The 26164-nt window shown below is 40.0% G+C and overlaps 1 protein-coding gene across 8 annotated transcripts in view; it reads right to left on the reverse strand.

The window, feature by feature from the left end:
* PAK1 (p21 (RAC1) activated kinase 1) overlaps positions 1-26164 on the reverse strand; it is a 73376-nt gene that overhangs the window by 13696 nt on the left and 33516 nt on the right. For 6 of the 8 annotated variants that reach the window (XM_044668172.1, XM_044668173.1, XM_044668169.1 and 3 more), the window contains 2 exons: positions 16004-16052; positions 7881-7993 (listed from right to left, as the gene is read on the reverse strand). In XM_044668172.1, the coding sequence (XP_044524107.1) occupies positions 7881-7993; positions 16004-16052 (162 nt within the window). The remainder of the gene's footprint in view (positions 1-7880; positions 7994-16003; positions 16053-26164) is intronic. The other 2 variants (XM_044668177.1, XM_044668175.1) reach the window with 2 other exon arrangements.

Here is a 26164-nt window from a genome sequence, read left to right on the forward strand (position 1 = left end):
CTGCAAAGGCAGAAAGCCAAAGAGGAAAACAATGGGAAAAAAAGATCTGTGAGCCATGGTACTTCCTAAGATGGAATGATAAGGAGTGTATCTTCAATGCACAGGACTCCAGAAGGAACAAGCCCAAGCTAGCAGGGCTTCCTTTGATAGCCCAAAACCTGACATTTAAATATCTTTTCCTGGAGAAGCTATGGGACTAGTCCAGGTTGCAAAGCTTTGCTTCCCTCTATACTGCTAGGTGACCACCCAGAGTGGTTTCTTTGGAGAAAATATACAAACATGTTAAGGACTGGTTGAGCCCTGAGCTTTAATGAAGGCCTGGGGGCCAGCCCACAGTTATGATTGAGGCCTCACAAACACCTACAGAATATGGTGGACAAAGGGATTGTATAGTAGTTCTTGCATCTCTGATCAACTATAACTAGATGAGAAAAACTACCACCTTTCCTCACCTCTCCCAGTAGAAGAAAGATTAAATCAAGTAATTGAGGAGGTTAGTCTAAAAGGCCCTTTAAAGACCCTCCCTATCTTAAGAATCTGTGATTCTGTGTTTCTAAGATGCCAAAGTCCTAAAAGCCCCAAATTCTAGGAGGACAAGGTTCTAAGTTGTCAATGATCTATAATCTCCTGTGGAACCCTTCATGGGAAATTGCTCATCTAGATGACAGGGGGATGTTTAAGTCCTGATAAAAAAGATCCATTCAGAAAAGTCAAAGGATTAGCAACCGAGATCTACCTTGGGGCACCTACCACAGGGATAGAATATTGGAGCTGAGCCACTTAACAAAGAAACATGACAGATGACCTGGCAGGAGGAGTGATTCACCACACACCATATGGGCTAGCTAGGTCTTGAGCAACTTCCTGACTAGAGGAATGCATGTGGACGGTGGATGCCAGAATGCTATTGATCTGCTATAAATATATACATGCATAAATAATGCTTTATTCTTTTAAAAATACTTTTATATTCTTGACAGGATATATTGGAGGGTAGGTGAATTTGGAGTCAGAAGATCTTGTCATTTATTAACTATGTCAATATAGGCAACTCACTTATCTCACTGAGTCTCAGTTCCATCATCAGTAAAATGGCAATGATTATATTTGTAATATTGACCTTTTTAGGAGTAGGAGGAAACAATATGATTGTTTGAGTGAAGTGAATATGAAGTTTGACTATGAAGTGTTTGAGAAACTGGGGGCTTTGGGACTTGTGTTGGGAAAAGAGGCCAGGCAGGGGTGTGTGTGGTATGGTGGGGGCTACTTGTTATGTTTAATTCTTTCTTAGACTGTGCACTCATCCATCTCTTGGGGCTTGTATGACCAGAAATTCCTGGCTGTCAGGTAAGTGAGAAAGATTTCTCCAATTATCTACTGTCATCACCTTCTGGCCACCTCTTTCCTCTTATATTTTCCTGTTTTGGGGGTTAGTTGCCTAGGTTTCTTCTCTGCATGATGGAGTCAGGGCTCAGAAAAATCTTGACAAGTTAAAATAATGGGCCACATCTAACAAAAAGAAATTTAATATGGCTTGCTTTGTAAAAGTGAAATTTGGGAAATGCCATCTAAAAGTGTATATATTTCTATGGACATGGGAAATGTATCAAACTACATTTCCCGTGATCCAACGTGGTCCAACTGGTTTCCGTTTCCAGGTTTTTGGGTGTGGGGAGGCGTTACGTCTTGACGCAGGGAGGAGTTTAGAATCTCCTGGGTTAGGAGGGCTCGCTCTCTTGGCCAGCAGACTCGAGACAGGAAACAGGAGACAGTAATGGCGAGGGCGGCGATTTTGAATGCTTACAAGTGCGTGGTCTAATAACTATCAGCATGGCTTTAATTAAAATACTAATTTATATTATTATACCAGCCTTTATCATTTTTAATATTAACAGCTTGCTTAATAGGAATAAATATAAAAGTCTTGAACTTGGCTCAAAAAAATCAATCGTGTAAGTATGAAATGGGCATAACTGCATATAAATGTATTAAAAATGATAAAGGGATTTTGATCAGTGGGATCCTTCAGTGTGGCAGAATATCCCAGCTGGTATCATTTTTCTCTGCATCAAGTGGGCATGTGATGTATAAAATGATAGAAAGGATTCTCTCTCTTCCCTAGTGAGCCTATATCTCAAGTACTTTGTCACATTCTAAGTGCTACATTTTTTGAAGGATCCTGTATATAAAACACATGGGATTATTTCCAGAGGAGAGTGGCCTGGATGGTGAGGCACTTGTTAACAACTATGCTACATAAAGATGATTTTGAAGAAGTAGGACATGCTTAGCTTGGAGAAGACTTGTAAGGAACATGATAACTCTTACCAGATAGGTAAAAAATTGTTACGGGGAAGAACAATTAAACTTTTTTGCCTTGATCCACAGGACAGAACCAAGAGCAGTGGGGTAGAAACTGCAGAGGTACAGATTTTAGTTCCATGTAAGTAAAATTTGCTATTCCTTAAAACAGTCCCAAAGTGGAAAGGACTGTTTTTAAGAGATTGGTTAGCCTAGTGGGTTCTTCATTATTAGAGCAAGTAGGGGGCAGAGTGGATAGAGTGATGGACTTGGAATCAGGAGGACCTGATTCAAATTCTGCCTCACGCACTTGCTACCTATGTGACTGACTGAGAAAGGATTCATTCTTGGGTCTTCCTGACTCAAAATCTGGTATCCTATCCACTAGACTTATCAGTAAAAGTCTTAGGAGCAAGTGAAATCTTAGTAGGGACATAATATTTCTTTTCTATTACCTAAAAGCCTGCCAAAGGGGTGAGGGAGCAGATTTGTGCCTACTGCTCTCTGGAGGTAAAACCAGGCACAATGGGAAGAAGTTTTTTGAAGGGGAGATGGTGCAAATTTCAGCTCAGTATGGAAGAATTTTCTAACCATTTGAACAGTATCATAGTGGAACAGGAAGCTCCAGGAAACACCATGAATACTCTGTTACTGCAGATGTTAGAGCAAAAGAGATGCTCATTTTCTATGACTTGGGTTTAATGGAGAAAGGCTACTTTGACATCCTCTTTGTTCTGGCTCCACTAAACTCTTTGTTGTTCCCCCAGTTTGTTGTTGTTCCCCTAATTTCACCTTTCACCTTCATTCCTTCACTCAACTTGTCCCCCATATCTGCAATGCCTTCCTCCCTCATTTCTGTCTCTCAAAAGTCTTTCATTCAGGTGTCATCTCCTCTGTGAAGCCTTCCCTGGTGCCCTCAATTATTTGTATTCTCTCTTCAAATTATCTTAATTTGCACCAACACCCTTGGTACACCCTGTTTACTGACCTCTGGAGAGGGGCTGCATCAGGTTTGATTTTAATGACTTCTAGGTTTGGAGTTTCTATGAGTCCATGGAACCTTGGGTTCTACTTTAAGTCTGAGCCTGGATTTGGCTGCAGGTATCCTCTCCACCTAGCCTTCTCTTATTGGAAACTGCCATGGCTGGGAAAAGGCATCAATACTCAAGTAGGGGTTTTTATTTCTTTAATCACTTTGGGATTCTCTCATCTGAGCTGCTGATGGGCTCATCTAGGCCTCAATGAACCCTCAGTGCCAAAGGGAGACATGACAAGTGGAAGAGTGCTGACCTCTCTACTTATCCTCCAGGCTATTCCACAGAATAAGAATAACTCCTTGAAACATAGAATCTCAGATCTGAAAGGGACATCAGAAGCCATATAGCTCAGTAGTTTTCAGACTTTTTTGGTCTTAGTTCTCTATAGTCTTAAAAATTATTCAAGACAATTCCTCAGGAGCTTTTGTTTTTGTGGGATATATGTGTATATTTCTCTCTACATATATAAAAATATTCTTACAAATATAAATTATAAAACTATGTGTGTATATGCACACATGCATATACAGAGAAAATTAAATTTATTATAAATATATGTATATTTAAATGTGTGTACACACATTTACTATATTATAAATTAAAACATCTTTGTATTATTATGAACAGTTTTAATCCTTTACAGACCCACCAAAAGATTCTTGGGATTCTCAAGAGTGCCTAGACCATACTTTAAGAACCACTTACCTAGTTCATATAACACCTGATGAAGAAAGCCTGCCTAGTGACACTATCAGATGGTCACCCCGCCTTGGTTTCAAGACTTCCAGTGAGGGAGAATGAGCCCCCTGTTTTTCTTGAATCAAATCTAAACATCCCTCTCTACCATTTCTTCCTATTCATACTGGTCCTACCCTCTGGGGACAAGCAGACAAGCCAACCAAACCTAGAACCCCCTTTTATGCATCACAATATTCCTTTAGATACTTGAAGAAAATTCGCATGTCCCCCTGTTCAGTCCCCAAAGGTTAAATATGATCAGTGTCTTCTCAATACTCTGGTCCCTCTATTCTGGAAATGCTCTAGCTCTTCTATGTCCTTCCTACAGATAAGGTCTAATCTGATGTTGGTGTTGGACACCATAGCTCTTTTGGATTGCATTCATTTTATTGGGTGCCATATCAGTCACACTGTTGATGCTCTCAATCAAATCCCCTACATTTATTTTTCACAGAAACTACTGTATATCCACCCCTCTCCTGTCCTGTACTCAGTAAGGTGATTTTTAAAAACTAAGTAGAGAACATACAATTTTAACTAAAGAGTTAAGTTTTTAAAAAAAGAAAGAATTTCAACTTTTTTTTTTCTTTGACCCATCATGCATGAGATCTTTTGGGAACCTGACTTTTCAAGAGAACCTTTGTGTCACCTGTACATATGACGAGTATTCTTCCTATGACTTCACACAAATCACAGTTTAAAATGTTGAGCTGTATGGGATTAAGGGCCTGGAAGACTCCACTAGAGGTCTCTTTCCAAGATAACAACCAGCCATCAGTGCCTGTATCCTGTGGGTCAAGCTATTCAATCAACTCTGAATTGATTTAAATATCCTGTCAATTAGCCTGCCTGTATCTCTCCATCCTGTCCCCAAGGAGAGCAAAAGAGATCTCTAAAAAGAAATTCTATCCACAGCATTCCTTTGATCTACCAGTCTAGAAACCCTGTCCAAAAAGGAAATGAGATTCCTTGGATATAATCTGTTCTCTGGGATCATTACTTTCTTTTCTAGACATTTACTATCTTTTTTATTTTAACCCTTATCTTTTGTCTTAGAATCAGTAATATGTATTGGTTCCAAGGCAGAAGGGTGGTAAGGTGCAGGCTATGGGGGTTAAGAGACTTGCCCAGGGTCACACAGCTGGGAAGTGTCTGAGGCCTTATTTGGACTCAGGAACATGTCTAGATCTGGCTCTCAATAGCTACCCTCCCAACTATCCTTTTAGTATTTTTAAATCATATCTGTGATCTCTGTCAATATAGACTAGCATTTTCTTCACAATTTAGATCTTTTGACTAGAACACCAGGAGGTTAAGTGATTTGCCCAGGGACACACCATCCATATGTCTCAGTGACAGCACTTAAACTTGTTGATCTTCCTGACTCTGAAGCAAGCCTCTCTATCCACTGTCCAACACTGCCCTTCTAGAATTTTGGCAGAGAATCAAGCATAGTAATCTGTCCTAAAATTTACAAATGCAAAAATCTTTCTTGTTTTGAAAATTAGGAAGAATTTCCTTTCTCCAGTGTTATGTGGCACTTCTGTTCTTCACCATTTTTCAAAGATCACTGGTAAATAGCTCAGCTATTTACCATTTTTGCCAGTTCTTTCAATCCTTGAGAATGTGATCCCTGGACTGGGGACTTGAATTCATCTCCTACTTTCATCTTATATTACTTGAATTTCAACTTTCTTCATTAATTAGCTCTTTTTGTTCTGCCTTTTTTAAACCAAAGATAAAAAGAAGCAGAAGTGAAAAAAGAATTGAATAGTAGAATCAACCTAGAGGACCAGAGTTCATTTTTTGAGTTTCCCACTGACTTCATCTGGGCCTTTGGGCAACCCCTTTCCCCAAGTCTTCATGAGTTTCTTTTGAGAAATAAGCTTAATATTTCCATTAAGTGCACACCTTCAAATGCTAAATATAATTATTATTTGGAAAATGGGGGGTTAGGAGCAGCTAGATGGCTCAGGAGATGGAAAGCTAGGTCTGAGCTAGGAAAACCTAGATTCAATTCTAGAGATAGAAGGTCCTAGGTTCAAATCTGGCCTCAGACACTTCCTAGCTGTGTGACCCTGGGCAAGTCACTTAATCTCCATTGCTTAGTCCTTACCACTTTTCTGCCTTGGAACCAATATTTAGTATTAAATCTAACACAGAAAGCCAGGGTTATTTTTTTTTTAAAAAGGAAGAAAAGAAAATGAAGGGATTTGAACAGATGGTCTCTAAATTCCCTTCTACCTAAATATCTATGGGTGATGAATTAGAAAAAATTTCTCCTTATCATCCTTTATGGTTCCCCCATCCTCCCGGAATGGGGACCCTTTTCTTTTTTCTTTATTCCTCTTCCCTCAATGCCACTGAAAAAAAAAAATGCCAAAATGTTTCTTGTCATCAGCATTCACCAGGCAAGGCTCAATTCATTGTGTGCTTTAGCACTCCTGACACTATTTTGCATTCATCTTCAGTTATCCAGCCTTGTTTCCATCTTCTCTATATATTTTTTAAAATCTGAGTACATCAATAAATTCCCTAGGTGTTGATATGAACTACTTTAGGCAGCTTCTCTACTTTCCTTAAAAAAACAAAACAAAACAAAAATACAAAGTAAAACAAACAATTTTCAAGGCAGAAGAACAGTGAGGGTTTGGCAATGGGAATTAAGTGATTTGTCCAGGGTCACATAGCTAGGAAATGGCTAAGGCCAAATTTGAACCCAGGACCTTCTATCTCTAGGCCTGACTCTCAATCTACAGAGCCATTTAGCTATCTCCCTCTACTTTCCTTTTCATGAGAACTACTTCTACTTGAATCTTTGTAATTTCATAGGATCATAAGACTAAAGATTTAATATAAAAGAATCTTAGAAATCTAAGTCAAAATTTGAACACAGTGCTCTCTTCAACCCAATGCTCTATTCACTACACTACCCAGCTGCCTCAATTCTAGAGATATTCCCATCCCTCTTGGGCCCAGTTCCTTTGTAGAATATCAAATGAACAGACCCTACTTATCCTATTGTTAAACATTTTAAAATCTGCTTTCCCAAAAGCTAATGTGCATCTTAGGCTATGTCCAGCATTTTCCAAGGTTCTCAGCAGGCATTTCTTTTTTGTTGGTCAGAATCATATTATGAATGGCAGCTCTCCATATCAAATCCTCTACTTTCCATAGGAAGATATTGTCCTGTTTTTGGCAGAGAGAAAGAGAGAGCAAATAGATATCGAGAGCACTGGAATCCCCAGTCATGGACCCTAGCACATTTCCATGCCAGGTTTATGATCTAATTCTTCCTTCTGTCCAGGTGGTCTGTTGTATAGAATTAGATGTAGTATACTATCAGATAATATCACTTCTCTTTTCCCTCTGCCTTTTATGGTTCCTGTAGGCAGGAGAGCAGATAGAGTCAAGAATCCTAAACATCAAATCATGCCTGATACTAATTAGGCAAAGTCACTAAAATTCTCTAAGATTCAGTTTACTCACTTTTAAAATGGGGATTATAACAGCACCTACTTCACAGGACTGTTGTGAAGATCAAATGAGATGTAAATATGTAACATAGTTAACATGTTTTATAAAATGTAAAGGGCAATATAATTATCAGATGTTGTTAGGAAAACACTTTGTACAACTTAAAATGCTATATGAAAATATGAACTAATACAGAGATGATCACTTAGAGAAGATGCGAGAAGACAGATTCTTTTTTGGTTTCAGATTGGGTAGGTACCTCCCAACACTGTGATTCTGTGAATGCCTCCCACCAGCCTATAGCTGACCACAGCTGAAGCAACATACCTGTCTAGGTAGTTCACAATGTTGGGGTTCTTGTTTTCCCTCATGACCAGGATCTCATTAATGATTAACTCCTTCTTGGGCTGCTGTTGTAAGTTCATTTGCTTGATGGCCACCTGAAGTAAGAGCAGACAGAAAGGTCCAGGTCACTCTTAAAAGCCAGGAAACAAAGACCCAGTGGGGAGCCCAGACCATTCACAGCCAAGGCATATGTGCTGTTCAGAGTATCTGCCCCGTGAGACATCACCACCCAACAAAAAGGGGAGGAAGATGGTGCTTATTTCATTGCTGTAGCATTGCCATCCTGCTCCTAAAAAACCCAGGATAAATTTTCTGCTCAGGAGATTGGATTCTCCTTCCCCAACATTACCCAAACGGTGGAAGCAAATTTCTCTCTCTCCAGTGTTGCTATTTTTTACGTCATCTTCCAGTGACCTGGAGTAATTTACACTGAGTAAATTCAGGTATAGACAAGCCTCAGATAAAGGAAGTTAAAGAACCAACGAACTAATGAAACAGGAAACAATAATCCCAGAGACACTGCCTCACTGGGTGGCCCAGGCAAATTAAGAAACTATGATTGGTTCCTGAGCTGTGACCTATGAGAGTTAGTGGCTGGAGAAAAGAGCTTATAAACTAAGACCAGCAGGAAGTCGATATCCTTTGGCTTGCACCTGGAGGAGCAGAGGGGACCCTTGCTGGGTCGTGGCTCCAGGGCCATTATGGCAGCCAATAGATTAGAAATCTAAGTATCTCTCTATTTCTCTCCTATTTTTCCCTCACTTTTCTCCTACTACTTTTGATTTAATAAAGTTATTAAGCTACAAACAGCCTCATAATTTTAAATATTACACAGGTACTAAGTGCCAGAAATAAGGCAGTCTTGCAGTCTGATGGAGAGAAGGAAAAACAAACTTGAGGTCAGAAGACTTGAGTCCTGCTCCAGGCATAACTTAGCAGTGTGACCCTTTAGCAGCTTCGGTTCCTTCACCTTTAAATTTAGCAAATTTAAATTAAATTAAATTAAAAAATTAAATTAAACATTTTTTTAAAGTGGAGATACTTGTTTCAAGGGGACAGGGACTTAGAGGGCAACTCATTCCATGCCCTCATTTAACAAAGATGGAAACCAAGGCCTGGACAAAGAAGTTATGCTCACACATGTAAGTGATTGGTAGAATCAGAATCTGAACCCATTTTTGGGAGGTGAGGTAGGGAGACTCCAAATTCAGTGTCCCTCACCACATCATCAGAAAGAAAGTGCTTTATAAGCCTGATAGTACCATGTTTATAAAATACTTTACATTCACCTCTAATAGGATTGACAATAACAACAATAATAGATAGCATTTATAGAATACTTTAAGGTGTGCTAGGTACAATAGTAATATCTCATTTTATCCTCACAATAACCATGGGCAGAAGGTGCTATTATTATCCCCATTTTATAAATTAGGATCTTGAGGCTGAGAGAGGTTCACTGACTAGCCCCTAAGTTGCTGGGCTAAGGTCAAATTGGCTTAAATATTACCTATTAATGCTCTCTTCCTCTCCTTCTTATAATAGTATTCATCCCTTCCCCTTCCGATGCCCTCTTTGTAAGGTATAGAATATCCTATTTTTCTTATTCATTCAAATTTCTCTTGGTGTCCTCTACTATTCCAACCCCATCCCTTTTTTTCCATATCATCTTAGACCATTTAGTACTCCAACCTCTCCCTATGAATAATTCTTCTAATTACTATAATAGTGAATACAGTTTTTGAAAATTACACATAACATTTCTCCATATAAGAATACAAATAGTTTGATCTTATTGAAGCCCTTAAAGAAGCAAATTTAAAAATAAAGAGTTTTATTTCTTTCCCCTGTTTCTTATTTACCTTTTCATATTTCTCTTGGTTTTTGTGGTTGGCTATCAAACTTTCCATTTTGTCCTGGTCTTTTCTGTGAAAATACTTGGAAGTCTTCTATCTTGTTGAATGCCCATACTTTCCCCTGGAAGCATATAGTCGATTTTGATGGGTAGGCAATCCTTGGTTGTAGACCCAGTTCTCTTGCCTTTCTGAATATCATATTCCAAGCCTTGCGGTCTTTTAGTGTGAAGGCTGCCAGATCCTGTGTGATCCTGATTGGTGTTCCTTGATACCTGAATTGTCTCTTTCTGGCTTCTTGTAATATTTTTCTTTAACTGGAAGCCCTTGAATTTGGCAATTATATTCCTGGGGGTTGTCTTTTGAGGGTTTAGTGTAGAGGGTGATCTATGGATCCTTTCAATGTCTATTTTGCCCTCTTGTTGAAGAACATCAGGGCAGTTTTCTTGAATAATTCTTGTAGTATGGTGTCCAAATTTCTATTAATTTCTGATTTTTCAGGAAGACCAATGATTCTCAAATTGTCTCTTCTAGACCTATTTTCTTCTTCTGTCATTCTCTCAGTGAGATATTTCATGTTTTCTTCTATTTTGTCAGTCTTTTGACTTTGCTTTATTAGTTCTTGTTGTCTTGTGAGATCACTGGGTTCTACTTGCCCAATTCTTGTCTTTAGAGACTGGTTTTCTGCTATAATCTTTTGATTTTCCTTTTCGGTTTGGTCTATCCTATTTTCCAGCTATTTAATTTTGGTCTCCAATTTGCTTACCAATTCTTTTGATTTGGGGGCATCTTTCTCTAATTGGGAATTTATGTCTTTTAAACTGTTAATTTCCTTTTGAGCTATTTCCCACTTTTCTTGCCAAATCTCTTCCATCTTTTTCATGATCTCAGATTTGAACTCTTCAAGAGTTTGTGACCAATTTTCAGTTTTTGGGAAGGTTTGGATGTGATTACTTGTTTGTCCTCCTCTGCTGTCTGCTCTGTTGTCTGGATTTTTTCTGTGTAAAAGTTATCAAGTGTTAAAACTTTTTTCTTGTTCTTTCTCTTGGGTAGTTCTTGGGCATTGCTTGCCATTATTATTATGCTGTTTATCTTTCTCAGTCAGAAGTCTGGGGCAGGCAGGTTCTCTGTCTGTCGAGCTGTGGAGCAGTTTTTGCCTGAGTCACAGTGCAGTGCTGCCCCTCTCAGCTTTATTCTCATGTCCAAGGTCTGCGCTCTTTAGGCTCCTGGGGTCTCATGTCTAGCTGTTCTCAGGGTCAAGATTCCTGGTGGTCCCCTTGCTTGTTCCTCTGCCCAAGGCTCCTTTAAGAGTCTCAGTGAGCTGCTTCCATAGTCAGGCACCCCTCCACGCTAGGTCCCCACCCAAGGTCCCTGCTCAACGTCCCCTCTCAAGGTCCACACCCAGGGTCCGAGCTCAAGGACTGTGTTCAAAGTCTGTGTTCTTTAGCCTCTTAGGGTCTTAAGTCTTGCTATTCTCAGGAGTCAGCCCCTGCTGTTCCCAGGTAGCTGCCAAGAACTTAATGAATGCCCCAAACTTGCTCTAACTCTTGGGCGCTGGCTTTGGCTCTGTAGGTGGTGTGTGTGTGTGTGTGTGTGTGTGTGTGTGTGTGTGTTGGCGGGGGGGGGGGGCTGATCAGCTGCATTTTAGTGAGAGCTATTTCACCCCCTTATAGCGTGGAAATGCCCAAATCCCATGTACCTACAATGCTGTGCCCTGTTGTGGGGTCCTTTCATTCATCTGGATTTGGTCTTTGTGTCCTTTTGAGGTGTCATGTGTAGGTGGGTTAGGAGAGATAAGCGCCCTGCTTCTACTCTGCAGCCATCTTAACCCAGAAGTTCCTCTAAGGCCAGATTGGAACTTTGGTCTTCCTGACTTCAGGCCCAGGGCTATATCCGCTGCCTCTGCTAAATATACTCCAGGAGGAGAAGCAGTATTCGAAGCCTTTGGTTCTAAGACATTATCAGGACTCAGCTACTCTCAGCAATACAATGATCCAGCACAATTCTGAGGGATTTATGAAAAAGAATGCTGTTCACCTCCAAAGAAAGGGCCATTGGAGTAAGAATGCAGATTAAGCATGCAATTTATCACTTGTTAATTTGGATTTGGGTTTTGGATTTATAAGATTATTCACTTAAAATGTATAATATGGAAATATGTTTTGCATGATAATACATGCATAGCCCAGATTGAATTGCTTGCCAGCTCTGGGAGGGGGCAAGGGGAGGAAGAAGGGAGACAATTTGGATCATATAACTTCTGAAAACTGATGTAGACATTTGTTATTACATGTTATTACATGTATTCATATAATACATGAATTCATCTTTGTGACCCTAGCACCCAGTTCAGGATCCTGTGCTTTTGTGTGTGTGTGAGGGTAAGGAGAAAGAAATTAAGGAACACAAGTAGATGATGAATGTGTAATGACTGAGCACCTAGAATGGATTTACTGTAATGTCATGCACTTGAACTCTCAACAAATATGAATGGGTGGTTTTGATTTTCATAGATAGAACAAGACCATAGTTATGAACAAAGAACCCCTCTAAGAGATGTTTCCTTTAATATAAATGTAATTTCCTATAACTGAATTAACATTTCAATTTTCTCTCCCCCTCTTTTGTCAAAATTAGTAATACAAAGGATTTCATAAAGCATTGAAGAACATTTCATAGTTGTTATATTTCAATAGTTGTTATCATTCTTTCCTAGGCTAATAAAGATCTGAATCTTTTCTTCCCCCAAATACGAAGAAAAGCCCATTTGCAGAGGTTACAGGTCCCTTCTCTAATTTAGTGTTTTCCAGTATGTGAGCCCTAGACCTTTGGCTAGGGGCAGGGGGAACTGACTACACACCATCAACAAGGGATTTTAACTTCTGAGTGATGGATAAATACCACACACATTGTTAGTTTTCAGATGTGTACAGATACTGTTAAGATGAATAAAATACAAATTCATTTAAAAGAAAAACACAACAAAGGCTTGTTGAACTAAAATTGGTCAAACTTTCATCTGATTAGAATCAATTCTGGAAACCTTTAATAAATGTTTATTATGTACAAGATGGGCAGCTAAGTGGTGCAATGGGGAGAGCGTTGGGTCTAGCATCAGGAAGATCCAAGTTCAAATCCAGCCAGGTACTTACTACCTATGTGACCCTGGACAAGTCATTTAACCCTATTTGCCTCAGTTTCCTCATCTGTCAAATGAGCTCAAGAAGGAAATGGCAAACCACTCCAGTGTCTTTGCCAAGAAAACCCCAGATGAGGTCATGAAGAATCAGACATGACTGAAACAACTGAAAACAAAATGTATAAGACATTTCATGGTGAGAAACATGGACTCCCAGTTTAGGTAGGTGGGTGGCATGGAAGATAAAGCACTAGACATGGAGTCAGAAAAATCTGAATTCCAATCCAGCCTCAGACTACTCATCTTCAAAAAGGAGATAACACTAGCCCCTACATCCCAGGGTTGTTGTGAAGATCAACTTTTGTAAAGTTCTTGGTGCACATGAAAATGCGATAGAAATGCTAGCTACTATTATTGTTTTTATTGCTATTATTAGTGAAGGAGAAAGACTACCCTTTTGAAGTTAAAGGACTCAAGTTCAAATGATGCCTCAGCTCCTGCATGACAATGGGTAAGGGCTTTAGTTTCATCATCACTAAAAGGAGGAGGCAATTGGGCTAGATGATATCCAAGGTCCCTTATAGAATTTAATCTATTGTCTTTGGCTTCTAAGAAAAGAAACCCCAGCATGCTTGTGGTTTCCTTCCTCCTAATGACATCCACTAACTCCTACCTCTCAGACCAACCCTGGGGCACACACTTCCATCTATTATTCAGAAGAGCAAATGCCCATGTGCTGACAGCTCCATCAAAGATCCATAACCCTCCCCTGATGCCAGAAAGCAGCCCTTCCTGAAGAGCTACATTAGCCATTCTGATAGGACTACTTCCATTCACAGACTATGACCACAAACACCCGAAGCCAAGACGACATCAAGCTTCTCTTCCGGCCTCCCACAGAACAGGACTCCCAAGAACCCCAAACCTGGAGCTGCTCCTCCACTAAGATCCGGAAAACATGGTGCAAGGGACCAAACAGTCATGGTTGACTCCATAAAGCTTAAAAGTTCATTTAAAAATGTGTCAGGTCTCTTGAGAATGAGGAAAGTGTCACAGGACCCAGCACACAGTAGGCAGTTAATGAAATTCATATAAGTTGTCCTATTTGTCCCTCACAACTCCCTTTTACAGATAGAGAAAATGAAACTCAAGAAGGGAAAGTACCAGTGACAACACAGCCAGTAAACAGCAGACCCAGGACTCCTGACTCCTGGTCCATCACAACTAGCTCATTGAACAAAATGGTTTTTCTAAAAAAAGAATTAGAGACCATTAAAGTTAATTAATTAATTAATCTATCTCAGGAATTGATCCTGACCTTCCTCATTTAGAGGAGTCAATTATGAGCTATTATCATTGTCCTTTGAGCTCTTAGACTTTCTGATTCTATTTGGGGAGTTTTAGTTATCCCTCTGCCATATTCTGCTCGGTTCTTTGCATGTTAAGGTATATCCCTCTGAGGCATTTTATATTCCAGTCAAACTCAGCTATTTATTATTCTCTTAACTCAGCATTCCTTCTACCACTGCCATGTTTTTTATAGCCTGACCCCTGCCTCCAGAATGAACTCCCTCCTTGTATCTCCCTTCCTTAGCCTGAAATCCATGAATTTGTTTTTAATTATTTGATAACTGAATTTCAATAAAATTAAGTTTCCCTTGAAAAATTACTTATCTTATGTATGTATTTAAAAAACATTATTCTGAAAATGGGTCCACTGGCTACTGCCAAGAGAATTCAATAACATTTAAAAAAGCATCTTCAATCCTTCAGCTAGAGAATCCCTGGCTTCCTTGAAAGTTTAATTCATGTTTATTGTTGCTATTCAGTAACGTCCAACTCTTTGTGACCCCGTGAACCACAACATGCCAATTCTGGCCATGGAGTTTTCAGGCAAAGATATCAGGGTGGTTTACCATTTGTTTCTCAGTGGAATAGAGGAAACAGAGGTTAAGTGACTTGCCCAGGGTGATGAAGCCAGTAAAGTGTCTGAGGTTAGCTCTGAACTCAGTTCTTCCTGACCCCAAGCCCAGTGCGCCATCTACTGAGCCATCTTAGCTTAGTTTATGAACAGTACTTTCCAAATTCTCTTAGGCAATGCTCTCTCTTACTTATCCATTTCCTGGCTATATCCACTCAACAGAATGAAAGCCTTGAGGGCAAGGACTGATTTTTACATTTTATCTTTGTATCCTCTGGGTCTAGCAATGTATCTTGAACACGAAAGATGCTTAATAAATGTATGTTGCTCAGATTGAATGGGAAGGGACTGTATAACACAAAACAGTCAGGCTAGAATGGACCTCAAAATCAGAGAACCAAAGGATGTTGGTAAATAAAATGATATAATTTAAACAGAGAATATTACATGTTCACCAGGGTGCTCCTTGCAGCCTTTTCACTCTGGAAGATCCCTCCACTCCTTCAGTTTTCTCAGGCTGTGACCCCTTCTTCTGATTTCCTACTTCTCTACTTCCAAAGCATCCATTTGAAAGAAGAGTCCCAGAGCCAGAAATGTTCACTCTTTCATTCCTCTCTGAGTCCAGCTCTTGTCTCTGGTTTCTTTTTCCACCATGACCCACTAAAGGTAACTTTTTCCACTATTCCCCATCAGAGGGACCTCCATTCCTTTCCTTGCCCAATTCACCTTCCTTTTCTATGTTGTCTTTCCCCTTTAGAATGTAAGCTCCTTGTGGGCAGAAACCCTCTTTCTTTTTATTTCTACTTATATCCCTAATACTTAACACAGTATCTGGTGCTGAGTAAAGAAATGCTTGTTGACAACTATATCTAGAAAGGATCTTACAAGCCACTAATTCGACTTCCTCATTTTATAATCAAGGAGCCCACTGGAAAGTGACTTGCCCAAGATCTCAAGGTGAATTTGCCTCCTTTACCTATTTAACTGTGGTTAAGAACAGATATGTACTGAAGCTTTTACCCTTTTCCAAGGAACTGGTCCTCAATACAATATAATTTTTGCTTTAGAAAAAAACATTTCAAATAATAAGACAATTCCACCAAATGGGACTATGATGCCAAAGATGGGATTTTAAAAAATAGACAAAAAACCAGTACAGTTTCAAAAGCAGTTGTCAATGATTGACACTCACCTCCTGTCCAGTGGCCACATCCATTGCCGTGTACACTGTGCCTGAAGCTCTGTAAGTAAATTGGAAAAGGAGAGAAGGGGAAAGAGGAATTAAATCAGACAAGAGCACTTACTGACCTTAACTCCAAACTCATGCTTCTTCAAAATATTACCATTCACACCTTTAGCCAGGAATGAACTTCTAATTCGGTAAGATATTTATTTCAAGGCTTCCAAGCCTTAGAAACCTTGGGATAGAAGACCTAGTATATACCAGAGCTGAGAGGGACCTTAGAATGAATTGCAGAGATGGAAGAAATCCTCTCTGTCTTGTTCAAAGTCCTTATGTTACCAATGAGGAGATGAAGACTCAGAAAGAGACAGGAATTTGATCAAAGTCACATAGAGTAACAGAACCAGCCTTTCGAAAATAATCAAGTGCAAATTAAAAAAAAAAAAAAAAGGTAGGATGATCCTTAGGATAGGAACTGGGGAGACCTGTAATGGTGGATTCAGATACGGTTGAGTGCAGGAGTTCTTAACCATTTTTGTCAACCCCTTCTCAGAATAATGTTTTAAAAAACACAAAAGAAATATTACACAGGAATTATAAAGGATTACAAAAAAAATTGCATTGAAATAATTCTCTCTCTTTTTTTAACAAACAAGTTCATAGGTTCCAGGTTATAAACCTCTCTGGTTTAGACAGAAATCCATAGCTGTCTAATCAGACTATGACTTTGCTGATGCAAGAAACTCCCCATATAAGAATAAGGAGCTAGCATGTTGATGATACCTTAAGATTTTGCTGTTGTTCAGTCATTTCAGTTGTGTCTGACTCTTCATGACCCTATTTTTTTTTTTTTTTTTTTTGGCAAAGAAACCACAGTGGTTGGTTAGTTCCTTTTCTAGCTCATTTTACTGATGAGAAAACTGAGGCAAACAGGATTATATAGCTAGTAAGTGTCTGAGGCAAGATCTGAACTTAGGCCTTCCTAACTCCAGGCTTGGCATTCTATTCACTGGCCACTTTAAGGTTTGCAAAGCACTTTTGTCCTCATAACAACCTGGGAGACAGGTGTGCTAATTATCCCCATTTTACAAATATAGACACTGAGACAGACAGAGATTCAGTGACTTACCCAGGGTCACAAGCGTTAGTAAGTGAATGAGGTTGGATTTGAACAAAGGCCTTCTATTCACTGGGCTACTACCTAAACGCCTCTAGCTCCTGTTGTGAGGAAGTTTAATAAATTATTATTCTAAATAATTTATTAAACTTCCTCACAACACTCCCAGTGAAGAAACTCCCTCCGTCAATGCAGAGCAACAAGTAATCTATGACATAGTCTCAGGGAGTTGTCTATGGCACTGACAGCTTAAGAGACTTGCTGAGTGTCTCATAATCAGCAGGTATCAGAGGTGTACAATTTGGAACCTTCCCAATTCCAGTATCCACTGTGCCATGGTCCATGTCTGCAACACGCACACAATCACGGACACACACACACAAATATACACATTTATACATACATGTATGTATACGTTTGTGCATATCATGTTGCTTCTAGACATAGGTGTAAATATAAATGAAATATAATTATAGGGGATATATACAAACATATTCCTAAAAACATACACATCCTGAGCTATTCGGTACACTCAGGGTCACACGGGCAGAAAACATCCCTCTCACAAAGAGAAAAACAAGACTCCGCAGAGTGTGGCACCAGCATTAGATTCAGAGGACCCAGAAGCTTGGCAGAGCTCAGCCAGTAACCCATTGTGTGCCCTGGGCTTGTCCCTTCATTTCTCAGGGTCCCCTGCTTAAAATGAAAGGGATGGATGAGCTCTGATATCCCATAGGCTCTCATCCTGCAGTCTCAAGGCTCATTGTTCTAACGTTCCTTTCTAGCTCAGAATATTTTGTGGAGCTATGATTGTATAGTGCAAACCAAAAAAAAATCCTAATTTTGTGCCAATAACCAAGAATCTTTTTGGAATGTATCTCCTTTCCAGTTGTGGGTGGGGGTGATAGTAGGAAAAAACCCAATTGGAGAAATTTTTTAAAAAGAAATCATTAAGTGCCTATGATGCATAAGGTATAATTTTGGGACCCTGCATCTTATAACCTTTACTTGTACATGGTAACCTTTACATTCTTTTGAAAAATATGAGTTCCAATTATATGATATGGTAGAAGCCTATTTTTGATTTGGAGCCTATTTAAGATTACAAGGAATTTACAAGTATGCATTTTAGGCTGAAAATTACAGTAATCAGGGCCACAGAACCATAGACAGCTTTTTGCTGTGAGGCAAAACCCCATGACTCTGGAGCTAACTCTGGAGCTAACTCCTGCCGTCTCTTATGAAGATGACCAATGACACAAGCCTTGTTCTAAGGAAAGTGTATGCCCTGTCCCCTATGGGGGTCAGACAGGGTCTAGGACCATGGTTAGTTGACAAGGAGTGTCCCCAAAGCTTAGACCTACAAGCCACTACATAGCAAGCTCTTGCGCTCTCGCTCTCTCTCTCTCTCTCTCTCTCTCTCTCTCTCTCTCTCTCTCTCTCCCTTTTTCTGTGTCTGTCTGTCTGTCTCTCCCCTCTCTCTGTCCTCTTTCTCTCTGTCTCTCCTCTCTCCCTCTCTGTCTGTCTCTGTCTCTAACCAGACATGCAATTAGCTCTCAGTCTCGGGGACTTAAAAAAAAAAACACACACAACACCCACAGATAAAACACTTGGCTGTGGGTGTAAAAGAAATCCTTCTGAGCAGTGAAAGAATTCTAATACATAATGCATCTGGGTGGGCCAAGCACCTGAGACTTCTGCTCAACTGACAAGAAGGTAGAAACAAACTCAGTTGGAACTGGCTTGGAACTGATGCCATTGATATATCATTTCATCAGGGAGGTCCTGCTAAGAGTGGGTCCATCAGACATACCTTAGGCAGGCATCCCTACCCACCATAATGATGACCTAAGGAAAAAGACCTATGCCTAACCGTTTTGATCACTGGCTAGAAGCTGGACCAATATTCTCTCTGCCAGTCTCGCTCTCCCATCTGTGCTCCAAACACCTCACCAAACTTGCTTTCCTATGACATGTTCTCACCCCCACTCCCCAAGGCCAGTTTCTACCTACCATGAAATCACACATCAGCCCCCTTTCTGGTGTCTTTGGGGGAGGGATTCAGACCAGAGATTTAATGGTTGGAGAGAACTTCTAGGGAGGAAATTCCCTTTGCCAATGCAGGCCAGCAACTATTAGGCAACTTGTAATCCCTAGAGAGCTGTCTGGGGCACCAAGAGCCCAGGGACACAATGGTGCATACATGTTAGAGCCAAGGCTTCTTGATGCCAAGGCTGGTTCTGTCCATTACCGCAAACTGCCTCTATTATTTGTTATCTATTACAGATTCTGGGCATTTGAGATCTAGGGAACTCTCAACACTGCAAAGAGTTACACCAACCCTCCAGGTCCCCAAGTTCTAGGCAAAGAGCAAGAATACTTACATTGCACTCTGTACCTTTTTAATGTAATTATCCCATAATATTCCACATTACAGCTATCCGCAATGGTACATAATCCACCTACTTGAGGATATAATAATTACCTTCCATGTTAGCATCAACACTATGTATTGGTTCCAAGGCAGAAGAGCACTAAGGGCTAGGCAATGGGGGTTAAATGACTTGACCAGGGGCACACAGCTAGAAAGTGTCTAAGGCCAGATTAGAACTCAGGACCTCTCATCTCTGGGCCTGGCTCTCAATCCACTGAGATACCCAGTTGTCCCCTTGAAAAGTTCTTAACCTTTTTTGTATCATGAACCCTTTGTAGTCAGGGGAAGCCTATGGACTCTTTCTTTGGAATAAAGTCCCAAACCCTTATTTTACAACAAATAAAATTGAGAATCAGAAAGGAAATGTAGGTTGATCCTCCATTATATATATATAATGTATACATGTATATTATATATATATATATATTTTTTTTTTTACAGGAAGTTAATAGCCAAGTCAGGTTTTAAAAAACAAAAAAGGGAAATAAAAAAAAAAGGCTAGGATGATCATTTAGTCAGGAATGACCCTACAAATGACAAGAGCTAAGTAGTTAAGATCAAGAGTTCCTAATCTTTTTTTGCACCATGGACCCCTTTGGCAATCTAATGAAGCTTGTGGACTCTTTCTTTAAATGCATAAGATGACAAAAGGAAACGAAAATTTAATGACGATAAAGACATCATTTTTTACCATCCAATTTCATGGATCCCCTGCAGCCTATCCTCCAACCCCATGAGGGTCAAGGACCCTCAGTTAAGGATGCCCAATCTACTTGAACATGTGTGCTTTAAGAATAAGGGATGTTGGACCTCCTCCCAGAGCTGAGCACAGCGCCTGAGTACAGGGTCCACAGCAGGTCCTTAATAAGAATTTGTCATTTTGTCTCTGTTTTATTTCTTGCAATGACATAGAAGTTTATACTTTCTGACTTTTCACAGGAATCGTAACAATAATAACTGACCATTAGGGGCTGCCAATAGTCCTGTGAGTTCAATGTTACAGATTTTGAAACTGAGACTAGAGTTCATATGACTTGCCTGTAGTCCTTCCCCTTCCAAGAAACCTTTTTTGGGCTTCTCCAGCTCCACTGATTATCTCCCTTTGTGCACTACAGTGAAGGACAAGCAGATCTGAACAGGTGGAGAGGAACAGATGGAGCAAAAGGCCAGAGGGAGGATGAGCTTTGTACAAGCAAAGGAGTAAGGAGATGGGCCATAGAGAAGCAAAAGGTCTGGCCTGGAAAGGTAGAAATAACATTAAACAATAAGAGTTGGAGGATGAGGGAGGAAGAATCGTACAAAAGAATACTGGATTTGGAATCAGAGGACCTGCATTCAAATCCTGACCATGGGCAGATCATCTAATCTCTCTGAACTTTTATTGGTCAAATGAGGTTGGAATGTAAAAGGAAAGAATAGCCACAAAGTAGTCAAAATTGATTGTTAAAAAAAAAAAAATTACAAAGACCAAGCATAGCATCAAAGAAGATCTTTGAAAAGACACCTCTTCCCTCTCCTTTGCAGAGGTAGGAAGACCAAGGATGTGGAACATTGCATGTATTTTCAGAATTTTTCTATGTATCCTGTGCCTTTCCTGATTTTTTTTCTTTATTTTTTTGTTACATGGATTTCCTCGACGGGGTGTGACAAAAGGGAGGCATAAATTTAGGTAGCATAAAAGCAAAAGATAAAAAAATTATTTATGGGTGAGGGGGCTCTTCCAATGCTTAATTTATAATCTAATGATATATGATCTTCTGATCAGTAGCCAGGTAAATTCTATCAAGTTTTCTCATCTGTAAAATGGGGATAATAAATAATGCTTAAGGAAGAATTAACTAACAACACCATACCTGCATCCCCTCTCCCTTTTCTGAGATCTCACAGTACTTGGTCCTCTTCTTACATATGTATCACTTTTAAATTCACAAAACTCTATAATAAATCTTGCCTCTGGGACTTTCTCTATAATACCCAGGAAACCTCCTCACCTTGAAAGCTCCCATTGCTTTTGGACAAGCATTCTCCACCCCTGTGTGCTCTTCCTCTGATTGGTGGTTCCTTCTAGAATCATTTTTCCCCCCCTTACTTTCCCTCCTAATGACAACACAAGGGCAGAAGGACAAGGACTCAGGCAAACAGGGTTAAGTGACTTGCCCAGGGTCACATAACTAAGAAGTGTCTGAGGCCACATTTGAACTCAGGTCCTCCTGATTCCAAGCCTGGTACTCTGTCCACTGTGCTATCTAGCTGCTCCCCATAATCATCATTTTTAAGGAGGGCATCCAGCCAGGCCAACCATATCTCCACTTCCCTCCAAGTGTCATTTCTGATGTTCCTAGACTTTCCCTAAAATTTGGTACCTTCCTCTCTTCTCACCAAATTTCTGAAGATAAATCATATTTATTTGGAGGTTCTAGTGTTATTTATAATGATAATAGCTAGTATTTATATGGCACCTACTTTGTGCCAAGCCACTAGTCACAAAAGCCTCACAATCAGGTCCCAGTAAAGATCCTAACAGGCTCAAGCATTGGTTCAAATCTAATAGCTTGATAACAGAGGTAAATGTAAATTTTATACTTGGACCCAAAATATTCACTTCACAAGTAGCAGGGGTTATCTCAGCAGGCAGTAAACTCCATTCCACTGGCATGATTCAGGTAGAGCTTGGGTGACCCCTATGAGGGAGGACAACTTGATGGCCTTTTCAATCTTTACCAGTTTGTTAAGATTAAAATTAATATACAATAACTATTATATTTTCTAAAGTTTATTAATAATAACTAAAGTTAAAAAAAGCTAGCTAGCCAGGCTGCAGGAAAAGAGAAGAGAGTGAGGGAGGAGTTACAGAACTATATAAACAGTAACGTAAAGATGCATGTAAATGGAAAGGGAAAAGGAATTTTGGGGTGAGGAAAGAATTCTGGGAGATGGAGTCCAAGGGTTCAAGATTTATAATTAATACAAGTTCCAAAGTTCTGATTAGATGTGGCCCTATTTTCACCATGAGTCTTCCCCTGGTTCAAACATTTGCAGAAAAGTAGATATTTGGAGGCTGAATACAAAGTGCTTCAGGATCTGACTTAATTGACTCTAGTTTGCTTGAAGGTGTTAGTTGGGTTTTTCTGGTTGAAAGGGAAATGGCTATTTTTCCCCCTGCCTTGGCTCATAGCTATGTACCCTTCAATTCATCAAGGTACATTTATTTGGGGAATTTTTTCAATTCAAGAAATGTTTCTTAAGCACCTTCCTAAATGTGCCAGGCACTGTGAAAGAGAAAGAAATTTGGGCTTTGAAGTAGGAGCACGCTCTCTTTTTCCATGGACAGTGTACCTAAGTAAGGAGGAAGAATGTAGGTGAATATCTATGGGGGTGGCCACCTGTGTCTGCCATGTTGTATCAGTATTGGGAGCCAAAGAGCATTTAAATACCCAGGAACTTTTTGGTCAATAAACGAATTCTCTTTCATTTGTTTCCTTTTTTCTTCAGGTTTTATTGATGCCTTTTTAAGAACATCACTTTCCTTTTCCAATATATTCTTCCTCATTGCCAATAACATATCTCCTTTTGTATCTTAGTAAAGCAAAAATCAACTTACATAGAGCTGTATGCAACACTTTGCATCCATAGTCCCCCTGCCTCTTCTGAGAAGAGAGAAGTATGTTTCAGCATTTATTCTCTAGAGCCAAGATTGGCCATTTCCCCTCTTGTATTCTTCCTCTTTTTTTTAACCCTACTTTCTGTCTTAAAATCAAAATTAAATATCAGTGCCAAGGCAGAAGAATGCCAATTGGGCTAGGCAATTAAGGGTAAGTGTTTGCCCAGAGTCACACAGATAGGAAGTATCTGAGGTCAGATTTGAACCCAGGACCTCCTGTTTCCAGACCTGGCTCTCTATCCATTGAGTCACTGGACTGCCCCTTCCCCTTCTATTCTTCAACAGGTGTTTATTAATAAACACTGTGTATAGTAGAAAAAACAACTGGAACAGTGTTAGAATGTTTGAATTCAAATCCTACCTCTGCCATATACTAGTCTTGTGACCTTGGGCAAATGATCTCACCTCTAGAGACCCCCTCATTTCCTTATTTGTAATAATGGGATAATGGGATTTGTGCCACCTGCTTCACAGGTGAAGTAAGCATTTTGTACATTTAAAAGACTTTAGAAGATGAGTTATTGTTACTGTTTTTACTTTAGAGATTCTTATTTCCTAATTGGGGACATCTGAGAGGCAGGAAGAACTGCCATCATGGGTAGGCCTTTCTTCTCTTGCCTTTCCTCCTCTCCCAGCCCAAAGAGGAAGGCCTGGTGGGAACACCAGCCATCACTGCCCTCCCCTGCTTCCTTTCCTCTTGGCCCTCTGTTCACAGGATGAAGTGGGAATCACCAATTTTGTTCTTTCCAATATGGAGGAACCCCAGGTCTTACCATCTGCCCTGTGTCTATACCCTGGCACTGTCATCTGACCTGCTGTAACCCAAGGACTCCTGGGCTTTGCCATCTGCCCCTCCACTGCATCCTTAGGACTCCTAGGCCTTTCTGTTTATCCTTCAGATGGATGTTCTTTTAGGTGTTGATTCCATTTAAAATAAGAAAGGGAGACGTTTTGCTTTTCCAGTTATCACAGAGCTTGGCACATAAGAAGTGTCTAATAAATGCTTTTTCATCATTGTTTCATTCATTCAGTCATTTAGTTATTCACTCACTTAGCCATCAAGTGTCCTTTCCAGATCACTGGTCTTGGTCTTTAAATCTTGGCTCTGTTACTATCTGTGTGACTTTGAACAAGTGCCTTAACCCATCTAGCCTTCGTTTCCTTACTTAAAAAGGAATAATAATAATAATAATAATACATTATCTACCACAGGGTGGTTGGGAGCCCTTTGCAAACCTCAAATCAAAGAAATGTGAGCTGTTATTATTTCCTCTACTAAACGATGCTTAACTCAAAGGAATCACTCACTTAACCCTGTTTGCCTCAGTTTCCTCCTCTGTAAGATGAGCTGGAGAAGGAAATAGCAAACCACTTCAGTATTTCTGCCAAGAAAACCCCAAATAGGGTTACAGAGAGTAGGACACAACTGAAAAAATGACTAAGCAACAATCAGCACTACTACTTCATGATTATGAAGGAAACAACGTGCCCTAAGAAACATAAAAAACATGGAAGTAAGAGTTGTCAGTGGGGGCAGCTGGGTAGCTCAGTGGATTGAGAGCCAGGCCTAGACATGGGAGGTCCTGGGTTCAAATCTGGCCTCAGACACTTCCCAGCTGTGTGACCCTGGGCAAGTCACTTGACCCCCATTGCCCACCCTTACCACTCTTCTGCCTTGGAACCAATACAAAGTATTGATTCCAAGATGGAAGGTAAGGGTTTAAAAAAAAAAAAAAAAAGGAGTTGTCTTTTATTTCACAGATCCAAAGAATGTAGATCAATGGCTAAGAACATCAAGTTAGAAAGAAATATGTAGTGTAATGAATTCAAGTCTGGCCTCATTTATTAGCTATTGTGACCTTGGGCAAGTCACTTTGCCTCTGTTTGCCTCAGTTTCCTCATCTGTAAAATGGGGATGATAATAATACAGTCCAGGTCCTCCATTCTAGAAATATGATATTGTTAATAATAACATTTATATATAACATTTACCATTTGCCAGGTACTGTGCTAAGTGCCTTACATTTATCTCACTTGATCCTCACCACTATGATAGGTAGGTACTATTACTATCTCCATTTTACAGATGAAGAAACTGAGGCAAACAGTATTAAAGAGGCTTGTCCAGGATCACATAGGTGGTAAGTATTAGAGAATGGATCTAAATTCAGGTCTTTCAGTCTCCAGTGAAAATCTTCTAGTACAGCCTAGATGACCACTTAAGGGACACCCTATTGGAGATTCCTGTTTTAGCTAGAGGGTGACTAGAACTTCACAAATCCCTTCAGTCTTGGGTCACGCATGTTAACTGTCCTTCCTAGATCCATGCCACTGGAAAATGATTCATGGCATCCATATGAGCCTTCTTCAAACTTCCAAGGTCCCCACTGGCTTTAACATGCTACTTTCTGTGTTGTAACAGACTACACTATAAAGTCCCTCCCAGGTTCATGTTCCAGGGTTCTATATCCTTTTTTCTAATATTCAATAGACTCCTTTCCCACTGACATTTCTACATCATTATGTACCTCCTTCTGGGTTTAATAGTCTATGAATCCCTCGAGATCTTTATTTACATGCAAATTTACTTTAGCTAACCTATAACCACTTGCTGCTAATGGAGACTCAAAAGGTTCTAAAGCTAAAACTATCCTTGCACTTCCCTAACTGGCTGCTGCTAGCCTTTTCCAAACCACAACTCGGACTGGCAACTGATCTTTTGTTTTATTTGGCCAAGCTTCTGATTGTGCTTGTGTGTACCCTCGCTGTCTCTGAATCTTTCTCTTTCTCCCCATTCCCACCCCCATCTCTTCTCTGTGTATGTGTTTTCCTTCCTTCCTTCTTTCCTTTTCCCCCTCTCCCCCTCCTCTTCCTCTCCCTCTCCTACTTCTCTCTCTCTCTCCCTCTCCTACTTCTCTCTCTCTCTCCCTCTCCTACTTCTCTCTCTCTCTCCCTCTC

This window comes from Gracilinanus agilis, chromosome 3, assembly GCF_016433145.1.
Source record: "Gracilinanus agilis isolate LMUSP501 chromosome 3, AgileGrace, whole genome shotgun sequence".
NCBI classification, from domain to species: Eukaryota; Metazoa; Chordata; class Mammalia; order Didelphimorphia; family Didelphidae; genus Gracilinanus; species Gracilinanus agilis.